This window comes from Vidua macroura, chromosome 9 (assembly GCF_024509145.1).
Source record: "Vidua macroura isolate BioBank_ID:100142 chromosome 9, ASM2450914v1, whole genome shotgun sequence".
NCBI lineage: Eukaryota > Metazoa > Chordata > Aves > Passeriformes > Viduidae > Vidua > Vidua macroura.
This window is the reverse complement of record NC_071579.1, coordinates 27,134,696-27,151,620: the sequence shown is the minus strand read 5'-3', so window position 1 is coordinate 27,151,620 and position 16,925 is coordinate 27,134,696. Positions and strand designations below refer to the sequence as shown.

Below are 16,925 nucleotides of genomic sequence, written 5' to 3'. Positions count from 1 at the left end.
GAATTCTCAACATTTTCATTCTGGCTGGAAGACCTTCGGAGCAGCTCCCCAGGTTAGCAGCATTTTATCTGCTGAGATGACTAGAACACTGGATTCTAACAACCAACAACTCATCCCCCTATCAGCTTTGATCCTTATTCTCTTTTACTTCTTTTTTTTTTTTTTTTTTTTTTTCAAAAAGAGCCATCTGCTGTGACAAAAATGTATCTGACCCTGTATGATTTTTAACATTTTTAACAGAGAGCATTCCTACCTGCTAAGGCATCCCGGTAAAGTTGCACAAAATGGTTAAAGATATCCTTAGGCAAACATTTCTCATCAGGCAAACACTGCAGGAGAATGACGATCTCCGACTGCCCCACGGCGTGCATGCCTTTCGTGGTGAAACACCAGCACTTCCTGTTCACATCTGCACAGATGCAAACATGGATCAGCAGAGCAGAATTGCAAGAAGGATGCCTAAATTTCACTGCAGTAAGACAGCTCTTGCAAGGAGCAGTTTTACAGCACGTATTGTTGTGTGATCTGTCACACAGACAAATTACGTCCTACATCTGTTACCGTGAGGGCAAGCACATCCAAAACAAGAGCAGCTCAGTAATTCCCAGTTTACAGCTAAGGAAGAGCCAGAGTATTACAGCTCCCAGTCAGATCTTGGGATTAACACCACAGAACAGACTTTTAGCAGTTTCTGTATTCAAATGAAAGGACAGGATTTAAATGTGAATGAAGGAGCCTGGGAACAGGCTAGGCTGTTGGCTGTGTGTACCATGATCCTGACAGCTAAAACAGTTTCCAGCAGTGATATCTTCCTTAATATATGGAGAGCTGGATGTCAGGTGTCTCCATGAGACCTCACTGTGGTGTTCTGCTTCACAGGGATGATAGCAACGATACGTGCTCTGAGCTTCATTTCTTGAGAATATTAAGTTATTGAAATAAAATCTGTGTCTATAATATATTACCTTTTAATACATATGTAAAACATTGTACTGCAATCCAAGAGATGCTGAAAAGTTTATAAACAACTTATTAATACAAAACTGTCCTTCCCAATTTCTCCATCGTGTTTCTATCCGGTAGAGACCAGCTGAGGAACTGCCATGAGAAGCCATCCGTGTGCCTCCCCACTCCTCCCTCAGCACAGGTACACACAGGCATGGGACAGAAAGGGACAGAAGAGGTGCACAGGGACCTGGAACCTCTGCATTATTATGGGATCCCATCTGCTTTTTCCAGAATGGGATGACAGGGGAATAAGTGAGGCAACCAAAGGAAAATGGGTGATAAAATACCCTGCCCTGCTAAGTTCTACAGGACACACTGATCTCCAAACCTGAGACTGGAGGCTCTATCAGTCCAGTTTATATTTTCTACATAAAATTATCTGTACTGATACCTAAATCACCAGAAAAGGGCCTTTTGACATTTAACTTAATATGGCTCAATACAAAGTTTTCAACCTGTACACTTCTTCTGACTCTCCTACCAAATAAAAATGCTGCTGTTCCTACTAATAATCTAGATAACATTCCCCTTCTCAAAGACTAAGACTTATTTAATAATAAACACTTACAATTTACTATTTTTACCATGGACAGCAAATTAGCATTTAAAACAAATACTAGAGGGTCAGGGCCACCATCCTCCAGCTGCTGCATGACAGAGATCTGAGAAGGTCTCTCTTCCACAGCATAGTCTACGAAAGAAACAAACACAATGAAATCCATAAATTACTGGTATGGATTCTACATTATAATCAGATAACCCCAATTCAAATTCTTTTTACTGTTTTGACCTTTTAGACAAAAATTTATTTAATTATTGCTGGTTTAAGTGATTGTTTCCTAGACTGGTATTTTCAAACTTCAACAGATTTATGAGAAAGCCTCGGTACATCCTTTAGAAAGGTGCATCTTGTTTCAGAAAAATAACTATTTTTCAGTATCAACTAGAGGAGAAAATTGAAATCAAATTGAAAAGTGTGTCACAACGTCAACTGAAATCCCAAATTACTAAGAAGTTAAGAATTGTTATTTAAATCACAGCAAGGCTGAAGGGCATCAGTCCTGGACTACCATAAACAGATAACACAAGATGGAACAGATCTGAAATTAAATACTGCTCACATTTTGGTTTTGACACTATCCTGAAATAAAAGGTTACTTCCAGCTTAATATTAGAAATGCACTGTGTCAGCAAAATATCTAATAGGAATAAAACAAGCAAGAGAGAGAAAATAAGTTAATTCCAGGAATGTATTAAAGGACGTCATGAATCAGACTGTGGAAAGCGACTTCACATAAACAAATACACATTTTCTAATCTTTTCAAAATTAGTTTTTAATTTTCTGAAGCCTCCTTGATTTGGATTCTTTATAAGGGGATATCACAATTACTAAAAGCTATACTGTGGGCCAAGATGTGCAACACTGTTGTTGAATGCAGTGCCTGGGGATGCCTCAGACACAGCCCATGTTCCAAAAGAATTTCAGAGAAGGGAATCATGAATATTCATAAGGCTAATTAAAACCTATCTCTGTTTGAAACATTCCCCACAGTCTGATTAGTAAAGAAATTAGCACATGTTTCTGGATAGCAGCTAATTTCTTGCTTCATGTTTTACTTGTTACAGGAATTTCATTGCAAGGTGGGGCTCTTCCTGGATACAAATAGGGACCAATTGTGCAAAGGAGTGGCCCAACATTTACCCATGAGCTCTTACTGAGAATTCCTTCCAATATTCAACACACTGCCAGCATCTTATTTTTAAAATAAACACAGTAGCCACTAGGTTATTGCATCTGGTAAGCATAAAAGCTGGCTGCCAAATTATACCCTCACCTCCTTTTACTCCAGTGGAGATGAGAATTGGAGGAAGACCATCTTCAGGAATCAGATTCATTGCGCTGCCAACAGGACTGCCAACCTGAGTTATATTTCCCGAGAATACAGAGGCATTATCAGTCTACAAGAAGCAAACAACAAGGAAGGACAACATTAAAACAGTAATAGTGATAAAAATGTAAGAGCTGGCTGGATAAAGTATTATAGATGTAGGTGAAGGAGTCCATGTCTGCTGGAGAAACAGAAGCACCAAGTAATTTGGCTCTGTAACAACAGATCATGTGATAACTCCTGGATGTGAACTATTGATAGAAAATCTGCTCAGAGCCTGTACCTCCCTTCTCTAACACTACACATACCCCTTTCTTCACAAAATCTTAATGCTTCTATGTCCATATGAACTTTTTGCAGAGTCTCAATTCCACTTACATGGGGTATGGGGGACTTAACATTGTTAACTTTATCTGCACTTTCCTGCATACATAACTTTGTCACGGAGTACTGTTCTGATCCACACTGATAATCTTATTGTTTCAAACCCCTTACTGACCACGACTCACCTTTTGTAAAGCATATGTTACACAAATATCCTTCACACACCAGCTGTACAGCCAAATAGCTGGAAGCCACACAGACAACAAACATTCTTAGTGCTTTGCCCCAAAACTCTTCATTTCATTTAAAAAGATATGGCTGTTTCAGCACTCTGCAAACATTCAAATAAGGACAACACTTGCTATGCAACATACTAAGACAAGCCTGAGCAGATTTCCTACGTCAGTCTTACTGCAGTCACCACAGCAACTCACAGACCACTCACAACACAGGATTTTGAATGCCAAACACTCCCTTACTTCTGCTGATGAAGTGTTGTTGGCCATGGGCTTTGATGGATCATGAGACACTGCTAAGGTTCCCGTGGAAGTTGTCCCAGCCACTGTTAGCTTTGCTGCATCGGCAACTTCTCCATTGGGTAAAATCCCATCAGCAAACCAAACACGCCTTTGTTCTCTAGGCTGAGCCACTGCAGAGAACGTAAAAAAACAGCATTTAACATCTCACAGCAACACTGGCTAGGAAATTGGAAAATCTGAGTATAAAACAGCAAAACAGAAAAAATAAACGTAAAAACATGGACTGGAAGGAACTTAGGACATCACCTAGTGTATTCCCTATGGCAGCATCACGTACAGACACAAACCACAGTCTACATGTCCTGAAAAACCTGATGTCCCTGCTGAGGGCAGGAATAGCACACTGGCATTAGCCATTACTTGGAATGGATGAAATGCAGATATTCTTCCTAAATTCTTACAACAGGTAAACTGAAGGAAAAAGGACGTGCTCTTACCTTCTGCTCCAGGATGCTTCAGAACTCCCACAGGTACCATGACAGTGGGAGGTGGGGAGCTCAGGGCACCCGAGGCCTGAGCCTGCTGCAAAGGAGGGATAGTAGAACAGTATTCAGCAGGATTGTTAGGGTTAGGGCTCTGGCTTGAGGCACTCATCATGTTCTCCCAGGCTTGAGCTAAAGCAAACAAAGAACAAGAGCCATGAACACAGAGGAAGATATCTAACAGTCCAAAACACTGTGTTAAGTTCTCAGCTGTTGCCACCTCCCAAAGACTATTCCCTCCATGTAACACAGGAGACTGCAATTAAGCAAGAAAAGCACAAGGAGAAGCTGCACTGGCCCTGTGCAATAAAAATATCAGTCCATAGAGAAGTATTTTCTGAAAAGGGTTAAAATATACTTTGACTTGAGTGATGCTTAGTTCTTCATGCTTCATTTTGTTTCTTCTTCAAAGATTTAATTGAAAACAGTCAGTGTGTACATAAATATACATACATATATATATATATATATATATATATATATATATCACAATGCATGGAGAAATAGACATTTTTACTACAAATGTTTCATAACCCACAAAATACTTGAGCAGATTTAGCTTTCATTTATGACAAAAAGCACCCTACATTTCTTTGTGTCCAGGGCAGTTGTGTACAGATCAACAACTTTTATTCTTAACTGTAAAAAAACCCTTATGCTACTAACTTGGAAGGCATGACTTGAGCCTTAATTCAATTGGCCAAAAAATAACACATAAATCTTCTCTGTCAACAACATCTATCATAGGAAAATATCCTTCAGTGAGTAAACCAGACTATCTCCACAGTGCTACTTCTTTTTCACCTCTAAGGGAGGCTTGTAGCAAGATGCCAGAAAATTCGTATGTGTGTTTGCACCCACAACCATATTAGTGTGTTAAAAATAAATGCATTTTTTGAGTCAGGCATAAATATCATGGCACCTAAGCTCTCAGAGCATGTACGACCCTGGGCTCCTTCAGCTGCAAGTTGTTAGAAAACCAAGGTGCAAATAACAAGACCAAAAAAAAAGGCCAAACAGAACTCAACAGAACATAAACCCTCCTGCTTCCCCCATCAACCTGCAAAACCAATAGTCAATGAAAAAGGTATTGGCTTTCCAGTTGAGAATATTACTTAAACCGAAACACTTTTTGAACAGCAACTCTATACCAGTTATAATAAAAGTCCTGAAAGAAGAAAGTATTAAAAATGCACAAAGTTACATATCCAGGGCTCCTTTATTAGAAAAGTAAAAGAGCATTCTTAAAGCCTTCTTTAAATGGAGCAAAGTGCCAAGTCAGCACATCTACCAACTGAAAATACACTAAAAATAGCATTAGAAACTGATGAAACACATAGCCTGGCCATGGAAACATATCAGAAAACACATAACCCTCCCCTCACAACCCAGTCAAACACAAACAAGGTTCTGAGCAATCAAGTGAAATAATAACTGCTTTTACAGTTCCTACCCCTGCTTCCAGGTCTTGCAAAGATTAATGCTTAACCTGCTGCACTGACAGGGACAAAAGCCCAAAAAGCTGCACTGACAAAGAAACTGGACGATCAGGAGGGGTGGGATGCACTCAGGTTACAGGTGAACTAACCCAAAGCATCACCACGAAGCACTGCAGCAGGGACAGGAACAGAGGGAGACAGGGCAAGCACAGCACTGGCCTGGAAGGAACCAGGCACTGGTGTCACTGTTTGCTGCCATTAATGTGCATCTGCCCTGGCAACAGGACAGAGAGGCTTTCAAACGAAATCATTATAATATGATCAGTTTTATTATGTCTTTTTAAAACAACACTTTTGTTTCAACAAAATATTTACACATTCTTCCCTTCCCCCAGATGAAAATTAATCCTACTCATCACGACAGAGCCAGCTATCTTTTGCTAAGTGAATTTGTAATTCCTTGTTCTTGTACACCTTGAAATGTGTTCATTTCTCCATCTCAAAATATAACAGTTTAGAATCCCTTCAGCATCATTACTGGGACTAGTTTATAATTTCTAGATATGATCACTTACAATTTCCTGTCACCTTACACATTTGGCCTAAAGAATTATTAATAATTAAAACCTACCACTGCACACCCATTAATGCTTAGTATCTTTGAAACGTTCCATCTTTTTGAAATGTTTTGAGAAAATTATATTCCTATTTAATAACAGATACTGTCTACTCATTTTATATTTTCATCTCAAGACTAAGCACTCAGTTACTTTCAACCAAACCTGAACCAATACTCAATGTCTTTGGAGAAGAAATATACAGCTATGACCTTAAGTTTAGTGTTTTAGTTTAGATGTTCAACGAACTAAGAGATCTTTCTGAAAACAGACAAAATAATCCACTATGCAGTAATATGTAAAGATAATGCCAAAATTACATTGTGTGATGCTGACACAAACCACAATTTTCCTAACTAATTCTTGGTTAGAATCTTTGCTGGAAGTCTCCAAAGTTTAGCTAAACAATTGCAACAATGGAGATTCCATGATAAACCATCCTGATAATTACAATACAGTAATCCTAACAGTTAAAAGTTTGCATTCAGAGCCTGAATTTCTCTGACTTCTCATTCTACCTTTTACATGTTAGAATGCACCTGTCAGACCTTCCTCTACCACTGAACTCACTTCTGGCATCAAGTTTCAGTAATCCATATATATATATTTATACCACCCCAGGACCAAGACACCCATTCACTTTCCCACTAATAAGCCAAAATGCCTGGAATTTCTCACAATGAGACAAGTTATCTCATGAATTAAGCACCCACATGGGTCCTCTCTCAACCTAATCCAATTTCTCAGCTTTCTCAATTCAAGACAGAAGAACTGAACATTGAGTCTTCCAGCAGTAGCTGTCTCAGTGCCATGGGCATAACTCAGCTGGACAGATCATCATCCAGAGGTAACTGTGTGGGAAGTTCTGGAGATTTTCACAGGCCCCAAGAGAGTGCTCTGTGTTTGCCCATATTTATAGCACAGCTCTGAAGTGTTAATACAGTAAAGAATAACACACAAAATACATTCTGCAGCCTGCCGGTCAAAACCCGTTTTTCCTTACACCAAGCAGAGGTGATAGAACTTCCTTTCAGTTCTACATGTGAACTTCAGAACTACGTGGGACCTCTCTCCTGTGTCCCATGTTCTCACCAGGCTTTTAGCCACAGCACCACCCTGGGTTTGACACTCTCCAGGAATGTGTGAATGTAACCATCTAAGCTCAGCCATCCACATTTGGGGACCTGTATTTAGACAAGACCTCCTACTCTAGCACCAAGGAGTTAAGAAGAGGAGTTGGATTAATTTGTGGGTAAATACTACTTTCCCAATCTCCTATAGTGCATGATCTAGAACATGCAAAACTGCATTACTCTACTCTTTCTTATTCCATCTAAATGTATAGCAGGTTATCTACTCAGGCAACAAGAGATACAGAGTACACTTCTGAATCAACCCCAAAGTCACAGTTTTTGCAATCCTGGTAGAGCACTCCCAAATGAAAGCTTTCAAACTCACTGCAACCTTACCAGTTTTTCTACTCTTCAAAGAGATCCCATGCCAGCCTCTCAAAGCACCTCTACTGTTTTAGAATACTTACCCATACAAATGAAGTATTTTGATATTTTTCTTTTTAAATGCCCTCACTGCAGTTCCACACAAAGCCAGTGAGGTGCCACATCTTGGATTCCCTGCCCACTCACCATTCATCAGCACTGAGTGGCAGATCACACACACTCTGGCTTCCTTTCGGTCCATGTACAGCAGCTTGCACTTCAGGCTACAGCACGCGGCACAAAACACCTGGAACACAGGGGAAACTCCTCAAGGGTGTGCACAAATATAGGACAAACTGATGGACCTGGACAACTGAGTGTCTGCAAAGCTCTTGAAATACAAAATACAGAGATAAAAAAATCAGTATTTTCCCATTAAAGCCACAGTACCTACCCAGGGTGCCTGTACTACTAATCCTCATGATTATTTTGTGGAACACATAAACACATTTTGTCCTGATAGTGCACTGTGGCGTTTTTAAAATTTGTTTGGCATAAATGACAATGGGGGTAATAAATACCTACCACATTAAAATCCCTCGCAGAATTAACAATTTGGGAATTACCTTCAGTCTTAGAAAAAGCATGAGTACTTCCTAGAATTAAATAGCAATTCAATGCACAAGTATTCCATATATGTAAGAGACTGCTATGGCACAGAGTAATTCAAACTTAATTAATTAATTATTTGCAACAGTACAATTAATCTACATGGAATTGGACGCCAGAAGGAATTTTTGGACATCAGGAGGAATTTCTTCACAGAAGGGGTGATTAAACATTGGAATGGGCTGCCCAGAGAGGTGCTGGAGTCACTGTCCTTGGAGGTGTTTAATGAAAGACTGGATGTGGCACTTGGTGGCACGGTCTGGTTGACAAGGCAGTGATCAGTCACCAGACAAGACCAGACTTGATGACCTCAAGAGGTTTTTTCCAACCTAAATAATTCTGTGATTCTGATAGCAACTCCAGCTGTTTAATCTCTTCATATCTAGCAAGCTATTCCTTGGTTGAGGAGGAACAGTGATTATCAAAATGCTTTAAGTGTTAAACATATAAACCAAGACATTTAAGAAAGCTGAATGACATTAGTACTGCAAGAAAATCTTGCTCCATTTCTATAAAAAAGCTCATTTTCACATGAATACAAACACCACAGTATCACAACAGTAGGGAGAACTCAGGAACTGCATTCTGGGCACCCTGGCTGCTAAAGGGGCTGGGGCAAAGCCCAGGGAGCACAAAGTGCTGTGGAGATGCAGGTGCAGTGCTGGTCCCTCTCCCCTGAAACAGCTCTAAAAACTCCCCAGCCCTGGGCAGGAAACATTCCTGAGGCTTCCTCCAGACAAGCAAAACCATCAAACATGAGCATGGCTTGTGCACCAAAACACGCTTGCATGCAGATATGATCCTACAGTAGCAACTGCCTTCTCACAATCCTGCAGAACACATGCCCTTAATGATTTCTTTTTTGTTTAAAATAACTATATTGTCTTTATGAAAAAAACAAAAAAACCAGTAGTTCCTCAGGATTATTTTTCAGGTGATGTGAAGATAGTGATGAACATCCACTTCCTGCAGAAAGGTAATGCCAGGAGATCACTCAGGAGACCTAGAAACAGCAGCAGCTGCCTAACAAATGAGTTCAGATATCAAGAGAGAATTTCAAAATTTAATTATGGGTGGATATTATCTCTGCAATTCACTATGCATTATTATGATCTATTATGCTTTCTAAAATAAAAAAAAATATTCCATCACTCCAGCAGCATTATTTCTGAAATACAGACAAGAAGCTACACAGGATTGTTATATATAAATGTGTTTAAGCCTCATTAAATTTTAACCAAGTTAAAGATCACACCAAATTACGACTACTTTGCAGCCTGTTACTTGGAGGTTTTAAGTGGCAAGTGTTCAAAGTAAGCAAATACAGGTTCTGAGCTAAACACGAGAGTTGAAAATCAAATGTGCAGAAAGCTCAGCTTTGTCTCATTAGAACCAATGTTTTCTAATTATGACAACTCAAACATTTCAAAACCAAAATATAATTAAGCATACACTGGAATTTTAATGCAAAAATAAAATCCACCCTTTCACATATGTGAAAATCTTTTAAAAAAAACAAGTAAATATATTTGAAAAATCTGATTTCTGCACTTACATCTTAACCCAATTTACAAGTATTCTAGGAAATATTTATAACAACATCACAGCATATTTTAGAGACATTTGACATCATTTCAGTTCTCTGGGCAAAACTTCCAGTCAAAAGTTCATTCAGTATTGAACATGGAAAAATCAATGTCAACCATAAATGAAGGCCCAACACAAATTAATATCTAATTTAGGAACCTTTTTCAAACAACACATTCATAAAAGCTCCCAAATGCAATGATTTAAATATTAAAAGAGAAAATAGAAGCAATGACAGAACATCCCCGCTTCCTCTCTCAGGCTGCATCAGCCTTGAGCAGCAGTAATGCAGAGAACACAATCCAGCACAACTGACAAGTCAGACTTGTTATTAACAATCACCAAGTCATTATCTCAGTACATCATGCTATAAAAAAAAACAACAGAGCAGTGTCAAAGCAAGTTTTTATGTTACTAGGGTTTTCAGGTTCCCTAGGAGTTGTTAAAGCATTAGTTGTTAGTGGAATTGCTGATTTTTAAATATTTTAGTAGAAAAATATCATTTTGGTTCTCTAAAAAAGATTGCATACAAATTTTCTGGTTTTCCTATCAAGGATGACTATTTAATCTGACAATAGAAGGTACATAAATATATAACATATAATTTATGAATGTGTTCACACACATTCATCAGGTTCTTTATTTTAACTCAAAATTTACTCTAAGTGTATTACTTTCTGTCAATCCAAATGGTGCATATCATCCATTAACTTTGCAATTATTACCCTGAAATTAAAAACCCAAACTTCCCAGTTGCCACTCAACTATTTTTAAATGCAGTGTTTATTCCCAAATGAAACCGATACATTCACCCCTACCAAAATGATTTGTCATGATGTTAATAAAGCTTAACAAGAAACTGTTGTGCTAAAGCTTGTGTTCAAAATATTTAATCCTATGACTTCCCCTAGAAACAAATAACTGCAAGGGCTGAAGATGTTGTCTCCCTAATTCTTTTAGTGAGATTCAGACATTTAACAGTGGAAGCATCCCTGTGGTTCAGTAGTTACCTACACCACATATGGTCTGGGTTCCTTCGATGAAGCTTCCACTACTGAAACCAGAAGAGTTTTTAGCTTCTAGATCTGTTCTCTAAGGAATGGCTTTACTAGTGAAGTTTTCAACTGCTCTGGGGCTGGTGACCAGAAAGCAGGAGCAGACAGCTGAGAACTGGGATTTCTCAAGTCACTGCAGCCACATTCATCAGAACTTCTCTGTCTAAGCTTTGTTCTCTCTCTGCCCAGAATCGTTACAGGAATTAAGGGCTGTAAAGCTATATGCAGTAAGTGCTAAGTATTATTTGACTTACACTGATCCTTAGCATTTATTAATGAGTCCTTTTGGCCACATCTTTTGGCTGCACTTGTGCAAATTTGGCCCAGACAAACATTTGCTAACAGAAGTTTCTAAAAACAATGCATTCTAAGTCTACTGAGTAGAGGGATTTTTTATTTTATCAATTTCCCACATATATTTTAAAAAATATCACCGGCACTGGCGGTTCTTCTCAAGGTTTGTCAGAAGAATGTAAAAAGAAAAAAACACATAGAAATTTTTAGCCTTGTTCCATCATTGCGTGTTTTATCCATTTACAGACACTTTAATTTTCTGTATTCATTTGTGCTACTCAGGGCTTCATTACAGAAAAGCAATTAAATCCAAGCAATAAACTTGTTTAAAACACAAAAATAAGTAGAAAATTTTACTGCACATGAAAACTGAAGTCATATTTGTCCAACTTAAAAAAAAACAACCTAAATAGCATTATAAGTTAACATATCAAAGCTAAAATCATGGACATTAACTTCCAGGCCTTACAGATTCTCCTCAACTGCCATGAGAAGAATGAGGCCCCTGCTGTAAACCAAAAGTACACTGAAGGCAGGCATGAGCTTTATGTGATGCTCATTGATCATCTGTGGTTACTGGCCCCACATCAGGACTTCCACTGCAACCAAGCTGCTGCAGGATGGGCTGAGCCAACTGCAAGTCCTGGAGCAGCACACAAGGAATGTCAGCTCATCTTTTCAAAGTGTCCTGCTGTGGTGGGTTGATAAGGAAGTGAGTTTTCTCAGAAGTTGGGGCCAAATCAATCAGTGGTCAGATTTGACTGTTGACACCTGGCGTGACTACTGAAGACATTGGACATGCCTCTGAGAACACAGGGGGTTAAAAGCAGAGAACTCCCAGGGGAACTTTCTCTTTTGGTTCAGGTCAGCAGAAGAGTGCAGACCTGCCCTGCCCAGCCATGGGCTGCGTGGGGGAGGGGAAGCCATGCGGCCTGGGAGAGGTAGGCCAGAGGCTGAAGGGACTGGAACCGGGCTGGACAGAAGGGTGGAGAACAACTGAGATGTCTTTGTTCTCCTCCCAGAGGGAAAGAGAGAGAGAGCGAGCCTGTTCCACCTGGAAATTTGGTATCATGTGCAGTAGGCCGGCAGAGGAGAAAGAGAAGGGGAGGGGGAGGGTGCCCAGCGTGTGAGTTCTGAGCAGCCAAGATTTAGTCCTGGGAGCCCGAGACTTTTAACCTGGATAAAGAAAGCTTTGTGAAACATTAATCTTCCTTGATCTGAAATGGAAGAGACCTGAGGACCTGAGATGTTAGAAGAAGAAATCTAGGTGGGAGGAGATGATGGAGTGGCCTTGGCTGGACTTTTCTTGTATAGCCATAGACTGAACCAATTTCTCCTGCAAGAGAGACTGTATTTTTAGGGGGATGCAATGGTTTGAGCCAAGAGAGTGACCAGCTGCAGTGATTGCATGTGCAGGAGTGGAGTGAACAGAGAAAAGTTGAGGGTGTGGTGGTGCCCTCTGTCTTCAGGGAAGAAAAATATCTCTGTTGTTGAGCCCCTTGGCCCCAGGAGAGGAGAAAATGGGGGGGACTGTTGTCCCAAAAATGAGAAACTGTTGTTCTTTGGTACTTGGCGAAGCATCCTTAAAGAAACCCTGGGAGCAGTCTCGGTCCATGCACAGTGGTGAGAGCACTGTACATGGAAGGAGGATGTCACCATGGCAGATTTTCTCCAGGCAGTGCCATGTGTGACATGGAAACAGAAGAGATTGCAATTGTGTTTCCTGGGGGAGTCTGTGGTACAAGAGAGACTCCTCTCTCCCTTGATGAACTTAGAATTGATTATCTGAGGGTGGTAACTTGGTCGAGAGTCCAAGGTTTTGTCTCAATGTGCTTTGGTGGAAATTAGGTGGGGGGAGGAGGAATGTTTTGGAAGGTTTTCATTCTGAATTCTGTGTGTGTCTTTTAGTATAGTTGTAGGTTAATAAAGTTTTTTTCTTTATTTCTAAGCTCGAGCCTGCTCTGCTCTGTTTCTGGTCGCATCTCACAGCACTCATTTGAGAAAAACATATTTTCATGGGTGCACTGGCATTGTGCCAGCACCAAACCATGATGCCTGGGAAAGACTGCTCAGCATTTCTCCAGTGAGAGGCTGAGTGCTGTGCATTCTGGTTCCTAAAGGGACAAAAGGGACACGAGCAGGAGCAAGCCTGGGGGTTCTGCTGGGCTGCTTCCAGAACCAGCTGGCGTAAGGGTTTGAGCTTTCCTGATACATTTGCTTCTTTTAGGTCCTTTATCCACATCATTCTGCTTTCCCTGCACTCTTCTGGTAGCAAAAATTATCACCCATAGCAGCCAGGTGTTTTAATCAACTTCAGAAACCTTTGAATGAGGCCTAAATTAACTGAAGTTATTTTTATTCTACTTCTTGTTGGTTTTAGTATTTCTTTTTACAATATTCATTAATAGCTAATTGACAAGAGTGTTAGTTTACTGCTTTTGAATCATCATCATTTTCTCCCCAAGTTCCTGCTTAGGTCACTGACATGTATTTCAGTAAAAGTTATTTGGAATACTTTACAGGTTAATAATTTACAATAAAATCATTACATAAGAATTTGAGTTCACCTAGATGGCACATACATAAAATGTTAAAACACTCTCAACAATAAAGTATTTCTTACACAACAAAAAGTGATACAGAAATTATGCTTTAGTTGTCTTCATTATGACATTTCTCACCATGTGGACATACACGAGGTTACAGTTAACCGTTTGTTTTTTTTTCCCAAGAGCAAATGTATGTTTAAAAACATGTTAATACTATTTAAAATAATGTAAGCAATATGAGAATAGTAAAGAAAACCGAGAAGAACTGAGTTGATCAGCTGTGTAAACCAGCAGGAATGCCAGCAATCCAACAGCCCACTCCCAATGCACAAGTTTGTTTCAGTAACTTTAATGGGATTATTGATGCAGTAATTTCTGTAAAGCAGTTTCCTGCACTAAGTCATTTTATAAAAGTTCTGACATAAACCCAAGGATCATTGCAATCAACAAATACAACTGCTCATTTAGACTAATAACAATTAGTTATTCTTTACTAGCACCCTAAATAGATCAGAGCTCAGAAATTCCCATTTTTGCTTCACGCAGACACAGCTTTTTAGGAAGAGATGTCACAGGTAACTATATCCAGTAGCTTAGCAAGCCCTCTGATGCACTGTTGTGCAGTACCAGGGAAAAAAGGGTGCTTTGAGCTTATTCACAAAATATGAACTTACCTTCCCACAGGCTCTGCAATGGTGCCTTCTTTTGGTGAATGTAAATCTGGCCTCACATTTCATACAGTTTGGTGCTTGAGAGTCTGGAACCCACACTGGAGCCACCTCACCCAAAGTCGTAAAAGGCTTTCTGGCTGGAGCTCCAAACTGACCAGCTCTGAGATCATTATCTGGACTATCTGGGGCTACTGCAAGGCACGAACTATTAGAGACTCCAGATTCATACTCGTCCAAATGTTCCCCATTAGAACCAGTACCAGAGGCATTTGAAGATGTTTCACCAGGAAACGTGTCTGCTGTATCCCCTAACTGTGTCTTACCAAAGACATTTTTGTTTTTACTATTACCTCCACAATTTGGGGGAATAACATCATTTTGTAAGTGGTCCGATAATGGCTTCGGAATCTGCAGCTTCAGATTTGTGGGTTGCTTAGGTCTTGCACCACCAAAAGGAACACTGTATTGCTGGTTAGTCACTGGTTTTGGTGAAGTCTGCCCTTGCATGGATGAAACCTGACTACAAAGATGCAAATAATTTTTCTTTATGTGGTCACCAGTGCTGTTTAAAATAAGACCACTCCCTTCTGTGGCCTCATTTCCTCTCTGTTCATAAACATTAGTATAACATTCTGACTTGCTCTCCTCAATCTCCTTTTCCTCTGTTACCGAGTCTTCCTTGGAGGGTAAAGTCTTTGGAACATGAGCAACAACTGGGTTCTGCATTCCATAGGAATCACAACCATTAGACAGAGAGCTTGCTGCTGATGTAGCCATCACATCAGAGAGACTGGATCCTCCAAGCTCATCTGTACCAGACCCTTTTAAGTCTATGCCTACCTCCAATACCCCATCTTCATCTTCTTTGCTATTCCCACATGAATCATCAGGCTGTTTGGTCTGCAAAAGTCTTTCATTCTCTCCTAGAGTTTGTTTATTATTCATCTCATTCAACTTTGTCAGCTCCCAATTAGTCATCTCCTGAGATTCAGCGTAACATTCTGCCATGCTGCGCAATTCCGTTGTGCCAAGATTTTTATCACATTCAATCACTTCACCTTCAGTGGCACCAACATCCTCTGCAACACATTCCTTGTAATTGCCACTTCCAGCCACGTTAGGTTGACAGGTCTCGGTGAGCCCAGATAGCCTAGACTGCAACTGCTGGGTTGTTTCCTGTTCTACAATTAAGCTTCCACTACTGGAACCAGAAGAGTTTTTAGCTTCTAGATCTGTTCTCTGAGGAATGGCTTTACTAGTGAAATTTTCAACTGATGCACAATTTTCTTGCATTTTAGCAGTACCATCAACTGGTCTCTGTAAGAGAGTCACTGCATTGATCCCTGCAGTTGTAGCTTCTGAAAACAGCAAATCTTTATTCACATTAAAATCCTCCTTTAATCGAGAGGAGGGGCATGCAGCAGTCAGGCTTTCAGATGAAGCATTAATTAAATGACTTACAGAGTCATCTTCAGTGCCCAGCCTGTTTACCTGCTTTTCTGTATCAATATCCTTTTCTGTGGATCCATTTACGGTAACGCTAAACTGGTCACTCTGTTGGTTTTCATTATCCAGTGTAAAGCTAATAGAGTCCATTAGGGACTGACTGCTGTAACTTGCACAATCCACCACATCACCACTTTGTAGTGTTCTGTCACAGTTGTGCATGACTGCCACCACTAGCACATTTTTCTCCTCTGGCAAGCAAGCTGTATTTCCACATTTCTTTTCTCCTGCTTCCACTGAGTTACACTGATCATCCTGATTATTATTTCTTTTAATCAACTGATCATCTGCTGCTGCCTGATCATCAATCCACATGACTGGGGTCTCTGGGCTTATGCTAAAATCCTTTCCATTAGCACAGCGATCCCCTCCTCCTGTTGGTGTAGTCACTGAGTGGGACAAGGAGAAAGATTTTAATCTCTGCTGACATTCATTAGGAGTTGTAGCTTCATTCACGTTGGCCACAGCCGAGTTGAATGACAGGCGACGAGAAGGCGGATCTAGAATCTGATTCCACTTTGCACCCAGCAGAGTAGATGAAACAGCGGCATCTGAAAAAGGGTTTAAACAACAAAACTTACTGCCATATTAAAGCTACAGGTTCTTTTAATCCTGCTGCATTAGAATGTCCCAAATAGAAATGCAGAAGTGTTCAAATATGGGCACAAAAATGAAGCTCACCTGCCATAACCAACATCCTTGTCAACCATTAGTAGTGTCATTCCATAATGTTTTTAGAACTCAAGAAGTTTAGAGCTACCCCAATTAGTATCAGGTTGAATTTGCAAAAGCAGCTTTAAAGTATTGATTAATATATTTTAGACAGCTAGAAGTGCCTGAAAATATTCTCACCCCCATA

General features: G+C 40.0%; 1 protein-coding gene across 3 annotated transcripts in view; it reads right to left on the bottom strand.

Moving 5' to 3' along the window:
- ZFYVE9 (zinc finger FYVE-type containing 9) overlaps positions 1–16,925 on the bottom strand; it is a 58,471-nt gene that overhangs the window by 19,910 nt on the left and 21,636 nt on the right. For all 3 annotated transcript variants that reach the window (XM_053984525.1, XM_053984523.1, XM_053984524.1), the window contains exons 4-10: positions 14,564–16,617; positions 7,943–8,042; positions 4,199–4,375; positions 3,702–3,871; positions 2,845–2,968; positions 1,577–1,699; positions 254–409 (exon numbers count right to left, since the gene is read on the bottom strand). In XM_053984525.1, coding sequence (XP_053840500.1) covers positions 254–409; positions 1,577–1,699; positions 2,845–2,968; positions 3,702–3,871; positions 4,199–4,375; positions 7,943–8,042; positions 14,564–16,617 — 2,904 coding nt within the window. The remainder of the gene's footprint in view (positions 1–253; positions 410–1,576; positions 1,700–2,844; positions 2,969–3,701; positions 3,872–4,198; positions 4,376–7,942; positions 8,043–14,563; positions 16,618–16,925) is intronic.